Source organism: Lynx rufus, unplaced genomic scaffold, assembly GCF_022079265.1.
Source record: "Lynx rufus isolate CCGP_SWC_20201006 ecotype Redwood Valley unplaced genomic scaffold, mLynRuf1.p SCAF_2, whole genome shotgun sequence".
NCBI classification, from domain to species: domain Eukaryota; kingdom Metazoa; phylum Chordata; class Mammalia; order Carnivora; family Felidae; genus Lynx; species Lynx rufus.
In genome coordinates, this window is record NW_025814834.1 from 216,325,175 (window position 1) to 216,344,478 (window position 19,304).

Genomic DNA, 19,304 nt, shown 5'->3' on the forward strand with positions numbered 1-19,304 from the left:
TGGACGACGATGCCTGGACAAGCCCTGAACCCTTCCAGCTGACGATTCTTGCCCTGCTTTCCTGACTGCCCTTCATTCATTCATTCATTCATTCGCTCATTCACTCATTCACACACCGCCTGCTCGGTACACACCCAGAGCCTCTGCGGTCTGGGTCCTCAGCGGACAGGTCAGGGACGGCTGGGCAGATGGGGGAGAGAACAGAGGGCAGTCCCCTTCTGTCGGGGGCCGGGCAGGCAGGCTGACGGCCTCCAGGGCTCTGGCAGTGGCTCCACAGAGCCGGTAGGGGCCTCTGGAGGAGACATTTAGGCCAGCGCCTCCTGAGCGTGTCCACCAAAACCTCCCTCTGTTGTCTGCACAGCCCTCCCTCCCGCCCTTCTGACTTGCTTTCCAAAAGCTTTGGTCAATCAGGGGCGCCTGGGTGGCTCGGTCGGTTAAGCGTCTGACTCTCGATCTCAGCTTAAGTCGTGGTCTCCCGGTTCGTGAGTTTGAGCCCCCGCCACAGGCACAGAGCCTCCCTGGGATTCTGTCGCTCCTTCTCTCTGCCCCTCCCCGGCTTGTGCTCTCTCTCTCTCTCTCTCTCTCTCTGTCAAAACAAAAATAAATAAATAAACTTACAAAACAAAACAAAAAAAGCTTTGGCCAATCAGGAGGAACGGTCCAGATGAAGCGCTAACCAACAGCCAAAGCAGCACAGCGCTGGGCCAGCCAGAGCCGGGGTGGGCACCCCGACTGATGAAATCCCGGCCCCACACGGAGGGATCTGCCCTCTTGCTTGGCCCGGATGGCCTGTCGGGTCGGCGTCGGGCCCCCGCTGGGCTTCCTGGGACACCCCCCCACCCCCACCCCCAGCTGCAGTGGCTCTTGCGTTCCCCACCACAAGTGACAGCCCCGTTCTCGCGAGGTGAAGCCCTCGGCCCCCAGTGGTCGGCAGATGGCTGCCAGCGGCTCCAGGGTGACACGCCCTCAGGCTGGGGTCTAGGGACAGGGAGTCGCTTCTGGCCATGTCCTTGGATGCACCCTGATTTGACCGACTTGGGCCACAGGACCCCTGGAACCAGTCGCTGCGGCTGTGGGCACTGGATGTCTTGAGCCGCCAGGACCCCCGGACACAGTCCAGGGAGGCTCCCTGGGGGGGGGGGGAGCAGGTATGGGTGACTCTCCAGGACCGCCTTCACGGACACTAGCTGGGCAGCGAAGCCTCAGGTGTCAGTAGGCGGGGAGCTTTCTGGAAGGACGGCACCACCTTCCCTGCAGAGAGTGGGAAACCGACACTGATTTGTCCCCCAGCTCAGGGCCACCCCCCACCTCAGGAAGCCTGTTCTCTGCGCACTTCCCAGGCTAAGTCACCGTCAAGAACTGACTACGGCCTCTGGTTTCCAGCCTTCATTACCGCCCACGGGCCTTCCCTTCTTCCCCTGGGGACTCTGGGCGTGTGTCTGTCCCCTGTGCCTCTCGGTCCCTGGGGACCTCGCCCCTTGTGGATGTGCCTGCGGCTCCTGGTGCCGCCTTGTGAGGTCACCAAATCTGCCTGGGTCCCACAGCCAGCAAATCTCTGGCTCCTGTACCCCCAGTAGTTCTGGAATTTTGTCTGACTCCGCCAGAGTCCTTATGTTCCTGGGAACATGGCACGGGTTGGAGGTGAAAATCAGGCAGAGGGCACGAGAAGACCAACAACGCCATCAGGCCCTGTGGCCTTCAGAGATGCTCCCTCCTGGTGCCGCCCCCTCAGACACCACAACACGCGCCCTCTGGGCAAGGTCTTCCCCACCTGTCGCGCTGCCACCAATGCTAGGGGGACCGTTTAGGGACCTATGAAATCCAGTCATGGCGGGGGGTGCTGAGGGCCCTCAAGCAAATGGGATGCACCTGGTGGGGCCAGACAAGCCCGTGTCTGCAGTGGGGACGTAAGGATGTAAGCAGGTCCTCACCCCCAGGACCTAACTGTCCCTCCCCCACCGCCAGAACAAACCCAGTGCCATGACCAGGTCCGTAACCCACCCCACTCCATCTCCCAGAGGAAGGACGAGCACAAGGGTTTTGGCAAAACGATTTTATTGTTTAAAAAATAAGTGTCACGTCTGACATACAAAAAGTCATTTTAAAAACTCGGTTCTGAATGCGTCTCACGGTCTGAGACATCTTTAAGTGGCCACCATTTCCATAAAAACCAGGGGCAGTTTCTCTGCACAAAAAGGCAGGGCACATTCCTGCTGCTTGGCGGAGAGGAGCCTTCGTGCCCGCAGTCTCCCCACCGCACGCGGGACACAGTCCCTCTGGGAACGGAGCCCCCCACGGCACAGAAACCCAGGACCCAGTGTCCCGGTGTGGGACAGAGAGTGCCCGGACACGGCCCAGACTGCATCACGCCCTGGTTCCCGCGCCGGCCCCACACCCCCTCCAGGTCTCTCGCTGGCACCGGACCCACTCGGCCTTCCCGGCTGGAAGCACGCAGCCCTGCACTCCGGGGCAGCGACCGCTCTCGGGCCCAGCAGAGGCCCTGCCGGCTGCGCTCAGCCCTGTTCTTCCAAGAGGAAGGGCCCGGGAGGGTCAGGCGGTCAGGGCAGACCTCATGGCGGGTGCCCTCGGGGCCCTCGATCAGCGCTAACCCAGGGTCCTGGCCTCTCCCAGTTACGAATCTCATGACGTTTTACGACTGACCTTTCTAGGCTTACGTAGTGGTACAGCTAAAGACCCAAACTGGACAAATTTGGGCCGCGTCTGTTTACACTTCCGCTTTCAAAGCTAACATTCAAATATGCTCCCCTGGGCTCTCGGCCAAAGAAAATGCGTTTCCTTGGCCCTACACCAGAGGGGCAGACAAGGTGCAGAGGCTTCCTTTCGAACACCTGAGAGCAGCACGAGAGGTCCGCGCAAAGACCGGCCTTGGGAATCAACAAGTAAGCAGAAGCACAATTAACCTAGACCTCCGCCCCGTCCAGCCTTCCGGGCAGACACAGAGGCGCGGACACGTCCCGGGAGGGGGCAGGGGATCTGCTTTGCCAACAGATGTGCCCCCGGAAGCCGGCTGGAGAGGAAGTTTCCCCCAAAGGGATCGTTCTCCCCAGCTTGCTAGGATTTCGGAAATGCCTCCTCAAATCTCTCGCTGCCCCTGTCTTGTGCTGGTGACAGCATTACTGAGCTTGCACCTTGCGTAGCAACGGGCCTGGGGCCTCAGGTGCCACGCTCACCCCCCACCACGGGCTGCCGGTGCGGGAGGTGGGAGCGTAGGCCCCGGAGAGGACCTCGGCCACGGCCACGGCCGCGGCAGGTCCTCGGGAACACAAGCTGCTCCCTGGTTCCTGCTCCCCAGGGGAGGGAAGGCAGCTCTAAACGGGGGCGGCGCCCTGCTCTAGCTGACCGGGCGCCAAGAGGCGGGGGATCCAAGACCATGCGGCGCCCACCTTGAGCCCCAGGCCGGCAGCACGAGGCGGACGCCAGACCGCGGGGACTGTGGCTTGGGTGACCCACCGGTTGGCAGAGGGAAGATGGCAGGCAGGGCCCTGACCCTCTTCCTCCAGAAGGGGCCACCTGGAGGGTGGCCAGGGGGGCACGGGAGGGGGACAGGCAGCAGAGGCTACAGGTAAGCATGCGGCCGGCCGGCGGCCGGCCTGGCGACACTGGGAGGCGGCCGCCCTCTTAAGGCCCTGTCCCCTCCAGCCTTTGTGTTTCAAAGGGTGAGCGCGTGCGGATGGCGCTAGCCTGCCACCCAGGGCGCCACCGGCCTTTCCTGTGCCTTGCTCCTTCCCGAAAATGCTGCCAGGTAGCGCTCCTTCCGGAACACGCTGCCAGGCAGCTTCTCTCAAGTGGACTGAGTTCTGCAGGGTCCCGGGTGCTGAGGACAAAATCGAACTGGATAAAACTGATGCCGAGTCTGCTTATGTGAGGCTGCATATGTTTTTATGGGAACAAATTGTTCCGGAAAACTGAATTGCACGCAACACCCCGCCCTGCCACACACACACACACACACACACACACACACACACACACACGGTTCTGTGGAAGGTTCTCCCTTTCTCTGTCACACTGTCCTCAGCTCTCTGTGCCAACGGGGAGAGGAGGGACCCAGGCAAAGCAGGAGCGCGCCCTGGGCCCGGGGACACGAGCCTGTGCCCTCGGGAGCACTCCCCTGGAGGAGCGTTCCCAGCCAGGTCACTGGCAGAGCTTGGATTCTGCGGCTAACGGGGGGGGGGGGGGGGGGCGGTGGGAAGAAGCCACTGTCTGCAGAGACAAGAAGCAGGGAGGGTCACCGAGACGCGACTATTTTCACGTGCGGTTAGCAGAAACCTTTGCTCCCAGATCAAAATCAGACTCTCAGCCTACAACCACCTGGAAAGTCCCTCAACTCTTTCCCCACAACAAATGGTAATATGCTCGTTCTAGAGATGCTAATTTGACGAGGAGGGGCCCTTCCGCCTCGCCTCGTCCAGGTCGACAGCGACAGCGACAGCGACAGCGAGGGCACACGGGCCGCTGACTGCCTCCCCAGGGAGCCGCTCCGGAACCGGAACCGCCGCTCTGGGCAGGAGGGGGCGCCACGGGGCCAGCACCCCTGTGGTCATCAGAGGCCTCCAGCTTCAGTTTCCAAGCCATCAGTAAACAAGGACCCCTCCACTTGCCTCACGGGGTGGCTGACAGGGTAGCAGAGACCGAGCGAGCAAAGCCTGAGTGACGGCTGACTCCCCAGGGAAGGTGTGTTTCTTGCTGAGGATCAGGGTCCAGAGAGGGTGAAGGCCTTCACCCCCCGGGGGCCCGGTTCTGAGAACGGCTCCTTCCCAGCACAGGGACAAGGGAGGGAAAGGGAGACGCAGACGCGGAGTTACTGGCTGTGTCTCCTGGTGGCCTTTGCTGGTGTGATTTTTAAGATGGCACTTGACCGTGGAGAAGAGGATCCTGGGGCCCTCTGCCCGCCCCCATCCCGTGCACACAGGTGCAGGGGGGCATTCTGAGGCAGGGCCCTCCTCTAAGCACCGGACGTCCTGGGCTCACCCCCGCACCGACTCACTGGAATTCAGAATGGTGACATCGGAAGCCTGCTGGCCCTACATCCTGGAGGCCTCCGTGGGCACGTGGGGGGCCCTTTCTCTCAGTGCTGCAGCCGCAGAGGACGAAGTTCCCAAGGAACACACGGGCGGTGCTCGGGGCCAGCAGCCCAGGGAGGCAGAACGTGAAAATGGGAAGAAACGCACCCGGGAACTGCTAGGAGGGGCTCCTCTCTGGTCACACGTGGAGAGGGCAGGGATGGCGCGAGAGCGCCCCCATGTGGCCACAGGTGGCACCCGGCCTGCAGCCACCCACGTCCTCTCATGCCCGCTGGCCAGCCAGGTGCCTAAAAGCTAAAATGCCGACCCTCCAGAAAGAGAGACTTCCCGACCCGGCACTGGGGTTCTGCCTCGCCAAGGGGAGCTCTGTTGGTGCGAAGAGAGGGGTCCTGTCTGGACGGGTCGCTGGAGGTCAGGGGAATTTTAAGAGAGCCTTCCACATCGACAGCCCCCTCCGAGGCACCAGATTCACACGCACGCATCTCAAAGTGAGACCAGAATTCTTTTAAATCCATCGCCTTGAAGAAAGCGTAAACAATCAGAAGTAGAGAAATAGATTTGGCCGGGCTCCTCCTCCCCAAGGAAAGCTCTCTGTGGGGCACCCACACCGGACACAACGTGTGACTTTAAAACAAGACAGCAGTCACAGAAACATCGGTCTCATTCCTTTACAGTCCTGTCTTGGGGGCATGACTCTGCGGGAAGCTGGAATAAAAATTCAATATGTGAGAATATTTTTTAAAAGAATTTCAGACTCACCGCCGTCCCCCTCCCCCGCCCTCCCCCGCCGGAACCTTGGGGGTTTCGGAAAAACAGGCATTACTGACCCACCGCTAACCAGGCACAGAGCAGCCACCCTCCTCTTAAAGAGAAGCTGCCTATTTCTTTTCCCAGCTCTTTCACAGCGTGTTAGAGGGAGGGGCCGCTGGACAGCAAGTAGGTCGCTCCGTCCGGCATCATCCACTGGGAGGGAGCACAGTCGGCGGGACGCCTGCCCCCTCCCCCCCGCCCCCCGTGGCCCCGCGAACCCACCATGTCCCCGAGAAGGCCGCAGCTGCCCCACCGAGGGGGCCTGACTCCCGTCTGGTCAGGTCAGGGCACCTGGATGGTGGAGACCGTTTGCACGGGGTCTCTCCCCACATATGATGTGTCACCATCAGAGAAAGACTTAACTGGATCTTTCCTGGTAAAGCACTGAGAGTGGAAACGCCCACCGGAAGGCCCCTGCGGTACAGAGGACCCTCATAAGTGAGGGATCCCTGGAATGGCCGAATCATCTCTGCGCACCGTGCATCGCGAAGGGGGCAGGGGGCCGGCTGGAGGAGGGAGAGCAGGCGGGGACCTCCCCTGACGCAGAGAAAGCGGCGACATTTCTGGGACCTTTTAACTTCCTTGTGTTTGTTGCCGTGTAACACTACCATCCTTCACCCCTCTGGGGGGCAGCAGAGAGACCGAGCGATGAGAAAAGACCCCACCATCGTCAGAGTCAGAACCGAGAGGAAGGGAACCCAGAGGGAGCAGGAGAGACAGCCACCAAGAGGCCAGAACAGAAGGCTAAATGTCAGAGGCTCAGGAAGAAGGGGAGGAGGGGACAGAAGAAGCGGGGGCTCGGCCAACTCGAGGTCTCCGGACAGTTCCCAGCAACCTGCTCTGCGTGGGCTCTGCACCCGGTGGACACCTGTGTCCCTTCTCTCTACCATCCATAGTCTGTTTCCATGGGAGCCAGCTCAAGGATCACCCCCTCCGGGAAGCCTTCCTGGGTTAACCTAATCACGGCATTCTTGCCGAAGTTGGGAGCCCTCCCCCCTGCCCGGTTCTGTGCTGCTGGTGTTCATGGGGAAAGGCCACAGGTATGCTCTTAGGGTGGATACTTCTCTCCTGAACAGGACCGGAAACTTCTCGAGAGCAGAAACTCCGTTTTTCCCTCGCATCTGTGTCTACCCACCACAACTAGACAGGGACCGTCAAAGGGACTGGGATAAGGCCTCGTCCTTTCCTCTCTGGCGGCCGAACCCCGAGGCAGCCAGGGCAGGTGGCGGGACAGAGGAGAGGGGACGGCACGGGGAGAGCGAGAGCGGGAGTGAGCAGAGGCCTCTGGGGCCCTCATCCCAGAAACGCCTCATAGTCCATGTACCAAACCAGCTGGCCGGAACTAGGCAGGACGCCCGAAATGGGCCATTTCTTGGGCTCGCGGCCCACGCGGCTCACCAGCATGGTGATCTCACGCTTCACCCTGCCCATGACCAGGACCGCCACCTTCCTGGCGCGGTTGATGAGGGGCAGGCTGAGGCTCATGCGCTGGAACGGCCTGGAGGGGCTCTCGGTCAGCACGACCAGCTGCTCGCCGTCCAGGCCGCTGGGCGACTGCGGGAAGAGGGAGGCCGTGTGCCCGTCCGCGCCCATGCCCAGCAGCACCAGGTCGAAGCTGCCGTTGGCCACCAGGGCCGAGATCTCGCTGGCGTACGTCTGGGCACCCTGGTCCTCCTCGGCGCACAGCCGCTGGTGCAGATGCACGGGCATGGGGTGAATGTTGTAGTAGGGGACCCTGACGTGCTGGAGCAGGTGGGTCTGCAGGTGCTGGAAGTTGGACTCGGGGTCCCAGAGCGGGACGCAGCGCTCGTCCACCAGCCACAGGTGCGTGTGGGCCCAGGGGAAGCCGTAGTGCCTGGTGGCCAGCTGCTGGAACAGGGGCACGGGGCTCGAGCCGCCGGACAGCGCCAGGTGGAACGTGCCAAAGCGCCGCACGGCCCGCACGGCCGTGGCCTCGATGTCGTCGGCCAGCTTCGCGATCAGCTCCTCGGGCCAGGCCGAGATCAGCGGGCTCTCTCGGTACTTGGCCTTGAGAACCTGGAAGCCGCTGGGCATGGGCGCGGGGCCGGGCCCCGGCACCAGCCGCTCCGGCTGCCGCTGCGAGAAGCACAGCTGGGCGCCGCCGAACTCGAAGTCCAACAGGTGCCCGTTCTCAGCGCCTCCCGGGTAGAGGCGCGGGACCTCGTGGGCCAGGCTGTCCAGCAGGGGGGTCCAGAAGCCCCAGGAGGCCAGCAGGTTCTCCGTGGTGACGAAGGAGTCCTTTCGGCCGTGGAAGATGCGAGATATGAGGACGGAGTAGGCGTCCTGCTCCCTCACGGGGCGGTAGGCGTAGAAATCGGACAGCGGGCGGCCGAAGAGGCGGAGCCCCGGCCGGGCCCCCAGCTCCTTCCAGCTCTCGGAGGGCAGGGAGGGCCTGAACAGGTTCCGACTGACCAGCACGGCAGGGCTGCCCAGCTCACCGTGTCCGATGTAGAAGACGATCTGCCGAGGGAGGCACTGGCTCTGGTCGGCGACCCAGCGCTCGTCGTTCTGGACACAGTAAGCCTGGTTCCTGAACAAGATGCGAACGTAGCCCACTCTCTCGTCCAAGGCTTTGCCGGACATCAGGATGAAAGGGACGCCCTCCCAGCGAAGGTTGTCCATGTGAACGAGGACGCCTGAGGTGACAGGGGACGGCAGGGCTCACGCTCTGGCACAGAGAACCGAGGACTTCCCGGGGCGCCGGCCTTCCCTTCCTCACCTCCGCCAGCCCTTCTCCTTGCTGCCCCCTCCTGCGGGCAGCCTGTGGAGCACCCGTGACCTTGCTATGTTCACCCTTTCCAGCATCTTCTCCTGCCAGCCAGCGCTCGAAACGCAGCCTCTGGGCCACCTCGGACTCCCGCCTCCGTGAGTGAGGTACCTTAGAGTCCCAGTCCCCCTGAGAGACAACCAAAGTCTCACGGTGGGGGCGAGGTCGGGCCCACCCCGACTCCTGCCGGGAAGGAACGCTTCCCTCCAGTCCGCAGAGCACCCGGGCGTACCTGAGGCAGGGTGGTGTGTGGGTAAAGGGGCCTGCGGGGCGCCGTCACGGCCGTAAGAACCAGAAGCTGAGCGTGCTCCCGACTTGTGTTCCTAGCCTGGTTTTCCCAAGTCCTCTCTCTGCACGACCCTGGGCAAGTCTGTGCCACCCTCACCGAGCCTCTCATTTCCTGACCTTTAAATGGGGATGATAATCGTGCCTGCCTTGCGGGTTTGTGCGTGCGAGGATTTAACGAGGTAACGTACAAAAAGTGCCTGGCACGTCGTAAGTGCCCAATAAACAGCCACTGCTCTCGTAGTGGAGTTTACTGCCCGCAGCATTAGGGAGCCAGCCCTCTCCAGGAACGCCCTGGGCCCGTGGAACTGTCCACGGGACGTCGCCGGTGGACATCTGTCTGAGCCGCAGGGTGGCTGCCTGCTGGAGGGGGCCCGGGCTGGGCCCGGACACAACCGCAGCCTCACTGGGGGGCTAGATGTAAGGGGGGGCCAGGTCTGAACCCGGCTCAGAGAGCCCTGCGGGTGTGTGTGGACGTGGCCCGAACCGAGATGACTAGCGGGTGCCCTACCCCCGCACGGACCCAACAGGTGACCTACCGCTTTAAGATGGGGGAGGCCGGAGAGGCAAAGGAATCTCCTCCTTGCCGACAAGCACCCTCGTGAACACCCCACCCGAGGTCCCTTCCAACCCAAAGCGAAGCGTGTTGGAGCCTGGAAAGCTGCCCCCGCCGGCGGCTGCCCACGCCCGGCCCCCGAGCCCACCTGCGAAGGTCGGCGTCAGGCTGCGGAAGCTGTCCGGCTTCTGCTGCTCTCTGCGCACCTGCTCGCTGTAGGCCTGGTACTGGCCCAGGACGGCGCTGCCCTTCTGCAGGCCCCGCAGAGCCCGGAAGGCCCGGAGCTTGTGCTGGAGCACAGACTCTGAGCTGCTGATGTTGTGGGGCAGCTCCATGGCCACGAGGGTGAGGACCTCGGTCAGGTGGTTCTGGAGCACGTCGCGAATGACGCCGTACTCCTCGTAGAAGCTGGTGCGGCCTGTACAGCAGAGACGAATCAGAGGCCGTAAGGAACAGTCAGCGGGGCGCCCGGTGATGGGGGCGGGGGGGGCTTAGTCGGCTGAGCGTCCGACTCTTTGTTTCAGCTTAGGTCACACCCTCACAGGGATCGGGCCCCGCGATGGGCTGTGCACTGGCAGTGTGGAGCCTGCTTGGGATTCTCTGTCTTCCTCTCTCTCCACCCCTTCCCCACTCATGCTCACTCTCTCTCTCAAAATGAATAAACTTAAAAAAAAAAAAAAAAGAAGGCAACGTGCCAGACTTCCCCAAGGCACACCTGGCCCCCTGCCCCTGCCGCCTGCCCCTGCCGTCTTCATCCCCCAGTCCGTAGAACTTCCAAACATGACTTAAGTCAGAGCAAATCTCAATTAAGAGAAGGAAAGAGGGTGTCTCTGAACACTCTAAGTGAAGCTGTCAAACCTCTGGGCCTTCCCGGGAATCTGCACGGGGAAGGGTCTGGTCCCGGAGAAGGCCAGACTGCATTTACCTGCAGATCTGTGGCCGGACTCCCGACCCTCCCCAGGCGTCAGCTGGGAGGGAGGTCTGGCCCCGCAGGAGGCTGCAGCATCGAGGCGAGCGCCTGGGCTCTGGGCTCTGGCTGCCACCTGCTAGCATGGTCCTGGGCGTTACCCGACTCCTGGGTCTGTCCCTGCATCCCGCCATTAAGTGGGGCTAACAGGTGCCACCCCGTTACCAAGGGCACAAATGTGCCAGGCAGGGTGCAGGGGCCGAGGAGGTCCCTGTCCTCAGCTTTCAGTGGGAGGGAGGAAAAAATAAGTCAACGAAGGAATTACAGACAGAGAGTCAGAAGAGGGCAAAGGGCGGGTCCTCTGAGGGCAGGAGAGTTAGCGCTGCCCAAAGCAGGGAAAGACTGGCGAGGAAGCCTTCGGGCGCAGACAGCCCGAGGCGGGAAAGAGCTCGGCTGGGAGGGCCTAACGGAAGGTGAGCAAGACGGAGAGGCCAGGAGGGCAGGGGCTGGTGGCACGTGGGTCTACATTCAGAGGAAGCCGGTGGGGAGAATGATGCAGGAAGAGACAAGATCCTGGCCCACTGCGGGGAGAATGGTGCAAGCCAAGGAGGCCAAGGAGGAGGCTGTGAGGTTGCCCCAGCGGAAAGGCAACCAGGCCGGGGCTGATGGAGCCGGAGGGAGTGGACGATCTGTTCTGGGGGCAGAAGTGACGGGACCTGCTGACCGCTGGGGGCAGGCACAAGAGAACTACTAGGTTTGGGGACTGAGCCAAGGACGGGCAGCGGTAGGGGGCCACGGGGAGAGGAACAGTCTGGCGGAGGGGAAGCCATGAGTTCCCCTGGGTGTGTTGAAGACTAAGACATCCAGGGGAGGACGCCGAGTTGTCAGGTGGACAGGGTGACAGTGAGGGTGAAGGAGAGCGACACAGACAACACCGAGCACAGAGCCCCGCGGCGGCAGCCCCCCCCCGCCCATAGGCTCCCGAGGGGCAGCGCCCACGATTATCCCTGTTCCACGCCGGAGGGAAGAGCCAGCCGTCTAGGGCTCGTCCCGGCACAGTCGGGAGCTGGCCGAGCCCACGGTCGACTCCACAATATCCTCCGGACGCAGCACGAGGTCTGATTATCGGTGCCTCGGATACACACAACCCAACAGGCGTAGAGCTTCGGATTCAAATGCACAACCCCTCACACGGCATGGTTCATATTCCGCCGACCGGCCAACGCCCAGGCCGGTTCGGAGCCTTGGACAGAGAGAGTCTGCCATCACGGCAGGAGGGGCAATCGTCCGCCAAAGGCTTTGTGTGAATCATCTAGAACTCAGGATTGCTTCTTTTGCCCGGCAACTCCTAATGCCCTACAAGTCTCGGCTTCTGGAGGGTTGTACTGACCCCTTGGCCTGCACCCCCGGGGGTGTCCGGGGGCCCCGTCTTCCGCAAGCCCCGCTGACTGCCTCAGTGCCCGTCCGTCTCTCCCCCTGCCACGCACAGGAGCTCCCGCAGAGTAGGCGCCGCACCTGTCCGCCCACTGCTGCTGGCCTCGCACCCGACACGGCCCCGCAGCTGCACCCACGGGACACCGGGCAGCAGAGAAAACGGACATCTACACGTCATCACGAATCAATCGCGAAAGTATCACATCAAGAGGAAGAAACAGGATTGCTTTGATAAAATAAAAATTTTGAAAACAGGATAGGAAATGACTAGTATAAACACGTCAATAAACGAAAAGTACGGTTGGAAGTCAGAAATTCAACGGATGGGTTTTATGGATAAGAAACATCTGAAAAGAGTCAGTCATGAGAAGACAGATCTGACGAGACTATCCTGAGTGCAGGATAAAGGGGCAGAAAGACCCACACTCACACACAATCACACACACACACACATGCACACGGTATGCCTCTCCTTCAGGATGAAACAATATATTGTTTACGGAATCAGACTTACCCACAAACAACGAAGACAGTAACCTACCCCAGATCTGGAATAGTGAAGGGGAGGAAATGGGACAGAATTTGGGGAAAGACACAATAAAGCTCTTTTTAAAAACAGGGTGCCTGGGTGGCTCAGTCAGCTAAGCGGCCAACTTCAGCTCAGGTCATGATCTCAGGGTTTGTGAGTTCAAGCCCCATATCAGCCTGCTTGGGATTCTCTCTCCCTCTCTCTCTGCCCTCCCCCCACTTGTGCTCTCTCTCTCTCTGGGTAAATAAACTTAAAAAAATTTTTTAAATGGTTTGGTTGGGGGGCGCCTAGGTGGCTCAGTTGGTTAAGTATCTGACTTCAGCTCAGGTCACGATCTCACGGTTTGTGGGTTCGAGCCCCATGTCAGGCTCTGTGCTGACAGCTTGGAACCTAGAGCTTGCTCCAGATCCTGTGTCTCCCTCTCTCTCTGCCCCTCCCCTGCTTGCTCTCCCTCTCTTTCAAAAATAAATAAATAAACTTTTGAAAAAACGGCTTGGTGGGTACACTCGATGTATTATATCGTAGTTCTTACACGTCCTACATATATTATGAATTCTTTTTGATCTAGTTAATATTTAATTCAAACAAGCAAAAAGAGTGGCCCCTAATTCAGACCTGGCTGGCCCCACATGCTCCCTCACAGGGGCCACCCAGGGTCCTCGGCACCAGTCCTGAGCCACCTGCCCCAACCAGGCTCGTGGCGCGTGCTCCTGCCAGCTGGGCGGTGAGGAGGGCCAGGCCATGACTGGCGGAACGTGCCCTGAATTCAGCCCAATGTGCCACGCCCGACGGAGCACCCGTGTCGCAGGGCAAGAAATGGACCCAGGAGCCTGCTGGCCAGAAGGCACCTCTGTCCTCAGGGGCAGGAGTCTGACTCTTGCTCTCGGCCAGAACTTGAGGGTGCAACCCCGGCCACGCTAAGCCCTGAAAGAGTGGGAGACTCCAGCCCAGCTGTGCCAACCGAAATGCCCAAAGTGCCCCCCCGCTGAAACGGTGCCTGAGCTCCTCCAGCCCCACAGGGCTCTGGTCTTCAAAGTTCTTACGATACGGCTGAGAAGAAGGACATCAAGAACAGATAATAACTATATAATAACAGTGTTCATCAGTCCCTTTACTCCTCACAATACTGATATATAAGCAGGTCTTACTTTTAAAATACAAGTTTTAAGGGACACGTGGGTGGCTCAGTCAGTTGAGCATCCGACTTCGGGCTCAGGTCGTGATCTCGCAGCTCGTGAGTTCGAGCCCCACACAGGGCGCTCTGCGGTCAGCGCAGAGCCCGCTTCGAATCCTGTGTCCCCCTCTCTCTCTGCCCTTCCCCCACTTGCGCTCTCCCAAAAATAAATACACATTTTTTAAAAATACACGTTTTAATTTTAAAAATACAAGGAAACGAAGGTTCAGAGAAGTCAGGTAACTCGTCCAAGGCCACAGGGCTGACAAAGAGGTAAAAATGCGATCAGACTTGGGCAGTTAGCTCCAGAGCCCGCAATTCTTACCACGCAAACACCTCCTTTTTAACTTCCTACCACTCCCAGTTTTTAACAACCATACAAGTGAACGTGCAACTCGGGAGGGGGCTGAATGGCATGAGCACCAGCGGATTTCAGGAGTGGAGCGGAGGAAGCCACCTGAGCTGGGCTCTGGAAGCATGGATCTAGGTCAAAGGTCAGGGACCCGATGCCTGCTGGGGCCGGGCCACGGAGGCCCCAACACACGGTTCATACGACAACGTAAGCCCGCCCTGGCAGAAGCAGCCAGTCTGTGACTCGGAACAGCAGACATCGAGCGAGAGCAGACAGAAAGGGCCTTGGACGCTAGACTGGGAGGTCTGAGGAGCTATTAAAAGTTCCTGACCACAACCAGTTAAGCAGAATCACCGTAGGCTCCACCAATTTTACTCCTACGTGTGCACCCAAGAGCAGTGAAAACACGCGCCCACACAAACACTTGTACGCGGACGTTCACGGCAGCATTATTACAATCGCCGAGAAGAGGAAGCCACCCAAACGTCCATCCACCGATGGATACGTAAAATTTTATCATTCACGATAAAAAAGAAATGAAGTCTCGGTACACGCTGCAACGTGGCTGCACCTTGAAAACACGTCACTCGGAGAAAGAAGCTAAACACGAAAGGCCACCCGTTGTGTGGTTCCATTTATACGAAATGTCCAGAAGAGGCAGCTCCGTAGACACGGAAAGCAGATTCGTGACCGCGTGGGGTAGGGGCATGTGGATGAGGATAAGGGGCACAGGGGTTCTTTGGGGGGTGGAAAATGCTTTCAAATTGACAAATCCACTGCCCTGGATCCTTTAAATGGGTGCATTGTCATATGTGAATTTTATGTCAAATACGACTCTTTCAAATAGTGTCAGAGCAGGAAGGAGAACCGTAACAGAGGTGCTGTGGGACAATCAGGCCGTCTCCGGTCTAGCTGCAAGACAAACTTTCAGGGAAGGGGACTGGTCCGACAAGGCAGCGTTCGGGGCAGTTAAGGGAAGGAAGCAGGGCTAGGGCAAATGACGTAACGGGAAAGACAAAGACGTTATTCGGGGGAGGAGCACAGGCTTCATGCTGACTGGCTCTGGAGTGTGGTCCGTGGAGCCAGGAGGTACGGGTCCGAACACCTGTTCTGCCATCTTTCAGCCCTGCAGCCCCACGAGAGCCGCTCTGTCTCACACATAAAAGAGGGACAGTCCCATCCCTCCCTCGAAGGGCTGCTGCGAGCATTAACGAGTCAACACATCTACGAGGCTTGGAACGGAGCCCAGCACGCGGGAAGTGCCGGGAGATACGGGCTAGTATTTTTATTATTACAGGAGCTGCAAAAGAAGGACCAGCAGCCGGCAATGCAGAGAACAGTCACCATTTGGAGATAAAGAAGTTAGACAACGCAAGTGGTGTTTCCTGAGAAAAGTTCGATGGCGGTTTAAGTTCTGAATCTGCTGAGTCTGAAAGTGGTGACATTTGGTGCAAATATCAAGAAGACAGCTAGAGGTTTAAGACTAGAGCTTGGGTAGGCAATGAGTGCCAGAGACATATTGGATTTCATCAAGCCCAAAATGCCGACGATGGCAAGAGCATCACGGTTTTACTACCGCTGAGGAGACGGGCTGCCAACCACGTCAGCTATGGTGCCCCATCAACGGCGAATGCAACTTCAGAGATGTTCAAATATTCAAAAAAAAAAAATGTGCGCCCTGCAATCAATGCATTACAGATTTAAGAGTATAAAGAGGATAGTTAAAGCTTGGAGAACAGATGAATTTTTGATGGAGGGAACACAGCAGAGTCCTTCAAGGGCCCTGTTATCTGTTTACCATTCATTAGTTTAGCAAATCCCTAAGTAGCCCTCTTCCTATTTTTATCCTCTCTCAAGGCCGGGGAGAATGCACTTCACAGGTTTACTACCCGCTGTGTAAAAGAGAGCTTCCTTTATTCCTTAATTTCAAGCTTCAGGGGCGGCCGTGTTTAGCACAGCCCGGAGACTTGCAGCCCCTCCCGGTTAAGCTCTGCCTTTTCAGAACCGCCTTTCCGGGACAGACCACACAGCCGACCGCAAGACAGGGGTCCAGCCGGGGCACCAGCTCCCCTGCGGATGCCAACCACTCCGGTTTTCCACCAGTTACTGTGGACTGATTCTTCCTGAAAACGATCTCTATTCACTCCTGGTATCCTTTCCTAGATCAAAAGTTGAGGGTTAAAAACCCACTGGTGTCTGAATAAGGACAGAAAAAAGCTCAACCGGGTTGGACAACTAGGACCAGGACCACAAACCTGGCTTCCAAACGGCTCAAGGCCAGCGCTACCCAGGATCACAAGGTCACAAGCACGGGAGGCCCACCGCTTTGCCCCTTAGCCGGGCTACCCCTCAGACCCTCGGGGGGCAGCATCCCACGGCAGGCAAGACAAGCTGTGTCCCATGTGCTTCAAAAGCTCCCACAGACCCACCACACCGGCGAGGACAGGAGGGATATTGGCACCAATGCAGGCAAAGCTGTAGGAACACGAGGTACGAACACCACTGTTGGATACGTTCTAGAAAACGGTCTCATGAGATGTAATGAGCTGTAACGTAGTTTCCACCATTTGCCTAGTAATTCCACTTCAGAAGTACACTCAAAGGAAAAAATATTTTTTTTAAGGCTCATAAGTGTTCTAGCATGACGGCGGTCCAACAATTTTGTGAATAAATTAAAAGCTACTGAATTGTACACTTTAAAAGGGTAAATTTTATAATATATGAATTATATCTTAATTTTTAAAGCCTGCAAAGTACTATTTAAAATAGCAAAAAGGGGGCGCCTGGGTGGCTCAGTCGGTGAGGCATCCGACTTCAGCTCAGGTCATGATCTCACGGTCCGTGGGTTCGAGCCCCGCGTTGGGCTCTGTGCTGACGGCTCGGAGCCTGGAGCCTGCTTCAGATTCTGGGTCTCCCTCTCTCTCTGCCCCTCCCTTGCTTGCACTGTGTGTGTGTGTGTGTGTGTGTGTGTGTGTGTGTGTGTGTCTCAAAAATAAAGAAATGTTAAAAAAATTAAAAGTAAAAGTAAATAAATAAAATAGCAAAAAGCGAAATGCCTAAGAACACAGCAATCCATATTCTGTGACAGAAACCGAAATTTCACAGAAATAGTAACTACAAGGTATACACTCTACAGATTGTTGACAGGTGGAAGCTGAAACACATGTTCACATCCATATGTGAGAGAGAGATGAACCAGGCGAAGGCTGGATGTAAAGGAGCATCATAGACCAACTACGGGTGTTCGCGTAACCCGGCACGAGTCACGTGCGAGTCCCAGGGAGCCCCAGAGAGAGAGGCAGCTTCCTCTCCTTGACGACTTGCAAGGAGAGCAGCATTTCCACTGGTAAAGCATTTCCATGTATGTGATTTCATTTAAGCCTCCAAACAACCCCAAAAGAGAGGCAACAGAGATCGTCATTGTCATTCAGAGACGTGCTGAGGATCGCACCCTTCAGAACGGGGACCGCAATCCCCCTCCCCGCTGCCTCCACGCTGCGGGAGATCCACATTTTCCCGGGAAAACACAGATTTAAGAACCACAAAACTGAAAGCTAGCCGTGATCCCCACCCGTACCTTCGGGGAGAACTAAAAATAAAGAGGAGGGAGGGCCAAGGAGAGAGCAGGTCTGCCGGCGCTCTCCCCGGTCAGGAGGCCTGCCAGCCGCCCTGAGCTCACCTTGCAGACGGCCCTGCAGAAAGGGGGGCCCGGGGCCGGAGGGCAGGACAGCTGGTGCGCACCTGGGAGGACCCAGGCTGCCTCGGTCCCTGCGTGAGGGGCACTGAATGGCCACTCCGACCCTCAGAGGTCAGCGTGCCCTGTGCTCCTTCCCCGGTGTGGGAACGGGGGGTTGGGACCCTCCCCGCCAGGGGCAGTTACAGCACCCTCGAGAAGTGTCCCTCTTTCTGCCTGCCTGGGTGGCTCCATCAGTTCAGCGTCTGACTCTTGATTTCGGCTCAGGTCATGATCTCACGGTTCGTGGGATCGAGCCCCACGTCGGGCTCTGAGCTGACAGAGCAGAGCCTGCTTGGGATTCTCCCTCTCTCTCTGCCCCTCCCCTGCTTGCTTTCTCTCTCAAAATAATCTTAAAATAAATAAATAAATAAACACATACATACATCTATACATCCATCCATCCATACATAAATAAAAAGAAAAGAAGAGAAAAGAAAAGAAAAGAAAAGAAAAGAAAAGAAAAGAAAAGAAAAGAAAAGAAAAGCCTTCTACCAAGAGGGGAAAGCAGGGCAGCAGAGGGGCGCGGAGATGCCCTGAGCACATCCTGGCAATAAGGCCAACTGCCGAGGGCCCGCACGGACTGCGCCACAGGCACAGGGGTGAGAAGCTTGGGTTCTGAGGTGCCACAGAACTTGGATCCCATCCCGGCGCCCCCAGAATAAAGGGCAGCCCAGCCTGGACAGCTGTCCCTCGGGCCATCAATGACGCAGCCCTCCCCTCAGCAGAGCCTCCCGGCGGCCACCATGAGGGCCAGCAGGGGTCATCTCCACACAGCCAAGGTCACTCCTTGTATAGCCCATGGTGCTGCTTCAGGAGATCCGGCCCCCCAGGCTTTCTGTGGCTCTGAGGGGGCGGGGCACCTTGGGTGCGACTGGGGAGGGGGCCCTGGGGCCAGGGAAGGAAGTGCTTTTCCTCTCTTCCTCCCTTTCTCACTCTCTCCCTCCTGCCTGTGCGGCAGCCTTCACACTGCAGCAGACTCCTCTGGGCCAGAGGCTGCAGCAGGGAAGGAGAGAGCCACTCAAGGGCCAAGGAGAGAGGGAGGTGGGGAAGCCAGCCTCAACCACTCGGATGACTGGACTGGGGCCCAGCGGCGGGGGAGGGGCGGGGACGGGACATCCAAACGACCTTGCCACTCAGAAGTCCCTTTCCAGGGCCCAGGCCCGGCGTGCAGCCCCCTCCCTTTGCGGCACTCGAATGGCAGTGTAGCCTGCCATCCCTGAGGGTCCCGGAGCTGGGCCACCCCGGAGGCTCCCCACGCTGCACAGCTGAAGCGGCACCTGCCCCCCGCGACGGGAGACCGCCACTGCACTTTGGCCTTCTGAAGCCTGACGCCGACTGCTGCGCTCTGAATCCCACCTTGGAAGCTCCCAGGCCGCCCTCAGTCCCACCGTAGCAGCTGGCCGGCCACCCACGAGGACCCACAGCAAGGCACGATGACCTCCAGTAGGAGGCCAGCCCCTCCCCCTGCCCGCTTCCCATCCCAACTGTGGAAGGCACGGCCAAGGCCCAGATGTGCTGGCCACAGGACTCACTGGCCACAGGGGCACAGCCTCGGGGCCCACGTCTCCTGTCCTCTCTCTCCAGCCTGAACTAGTGCGACGGGCGACTGGTGGGCGGACAGGCCGACCAGGGAGATCCAACCCCCAGGATGGCATCTCTGACGAGGACGGGGCAGGCCATACCCTTAT

At 58.8% G+C, this 19,304-nt stretch overlaps 1 protein-coding gene across 7 annotated transcripts in view; it reads right to left on the reverse strand.

The window, feature by feature from the left end:
• Positions 1–2,038: 2,038 nt before the first annotated feature.
• Positions 2,039–19,304, reverse strand: part of H6PD (hexose-6-phosphate dehydrogenase/glucose 1-dehydrogenase) — a 30,860-nt gene continuing 13,594 nt past the window's right edge. For all 7 annotated transcript variants that reach the window (XM_047083163.1, XM_047083168.1, XM_047083167.1 and 4 more), the window contains 2 exons: positions 9,633–9,902; positions 2,039–8,512 (listed from right to left, as the gene is read on the reverse strand). In XM_047083163.1, coding sequence (XP_046939119.1) covers positions 7,149–8,512; positions 9,633–9,902 — 1,634 coding nt within the window. In that variant the 3' untranslated portion in view covers positions 2,039–7,148. The remainder of the gene's footprint in view (positions 8,513–9,632; positions 9,903–19,304) is intronic.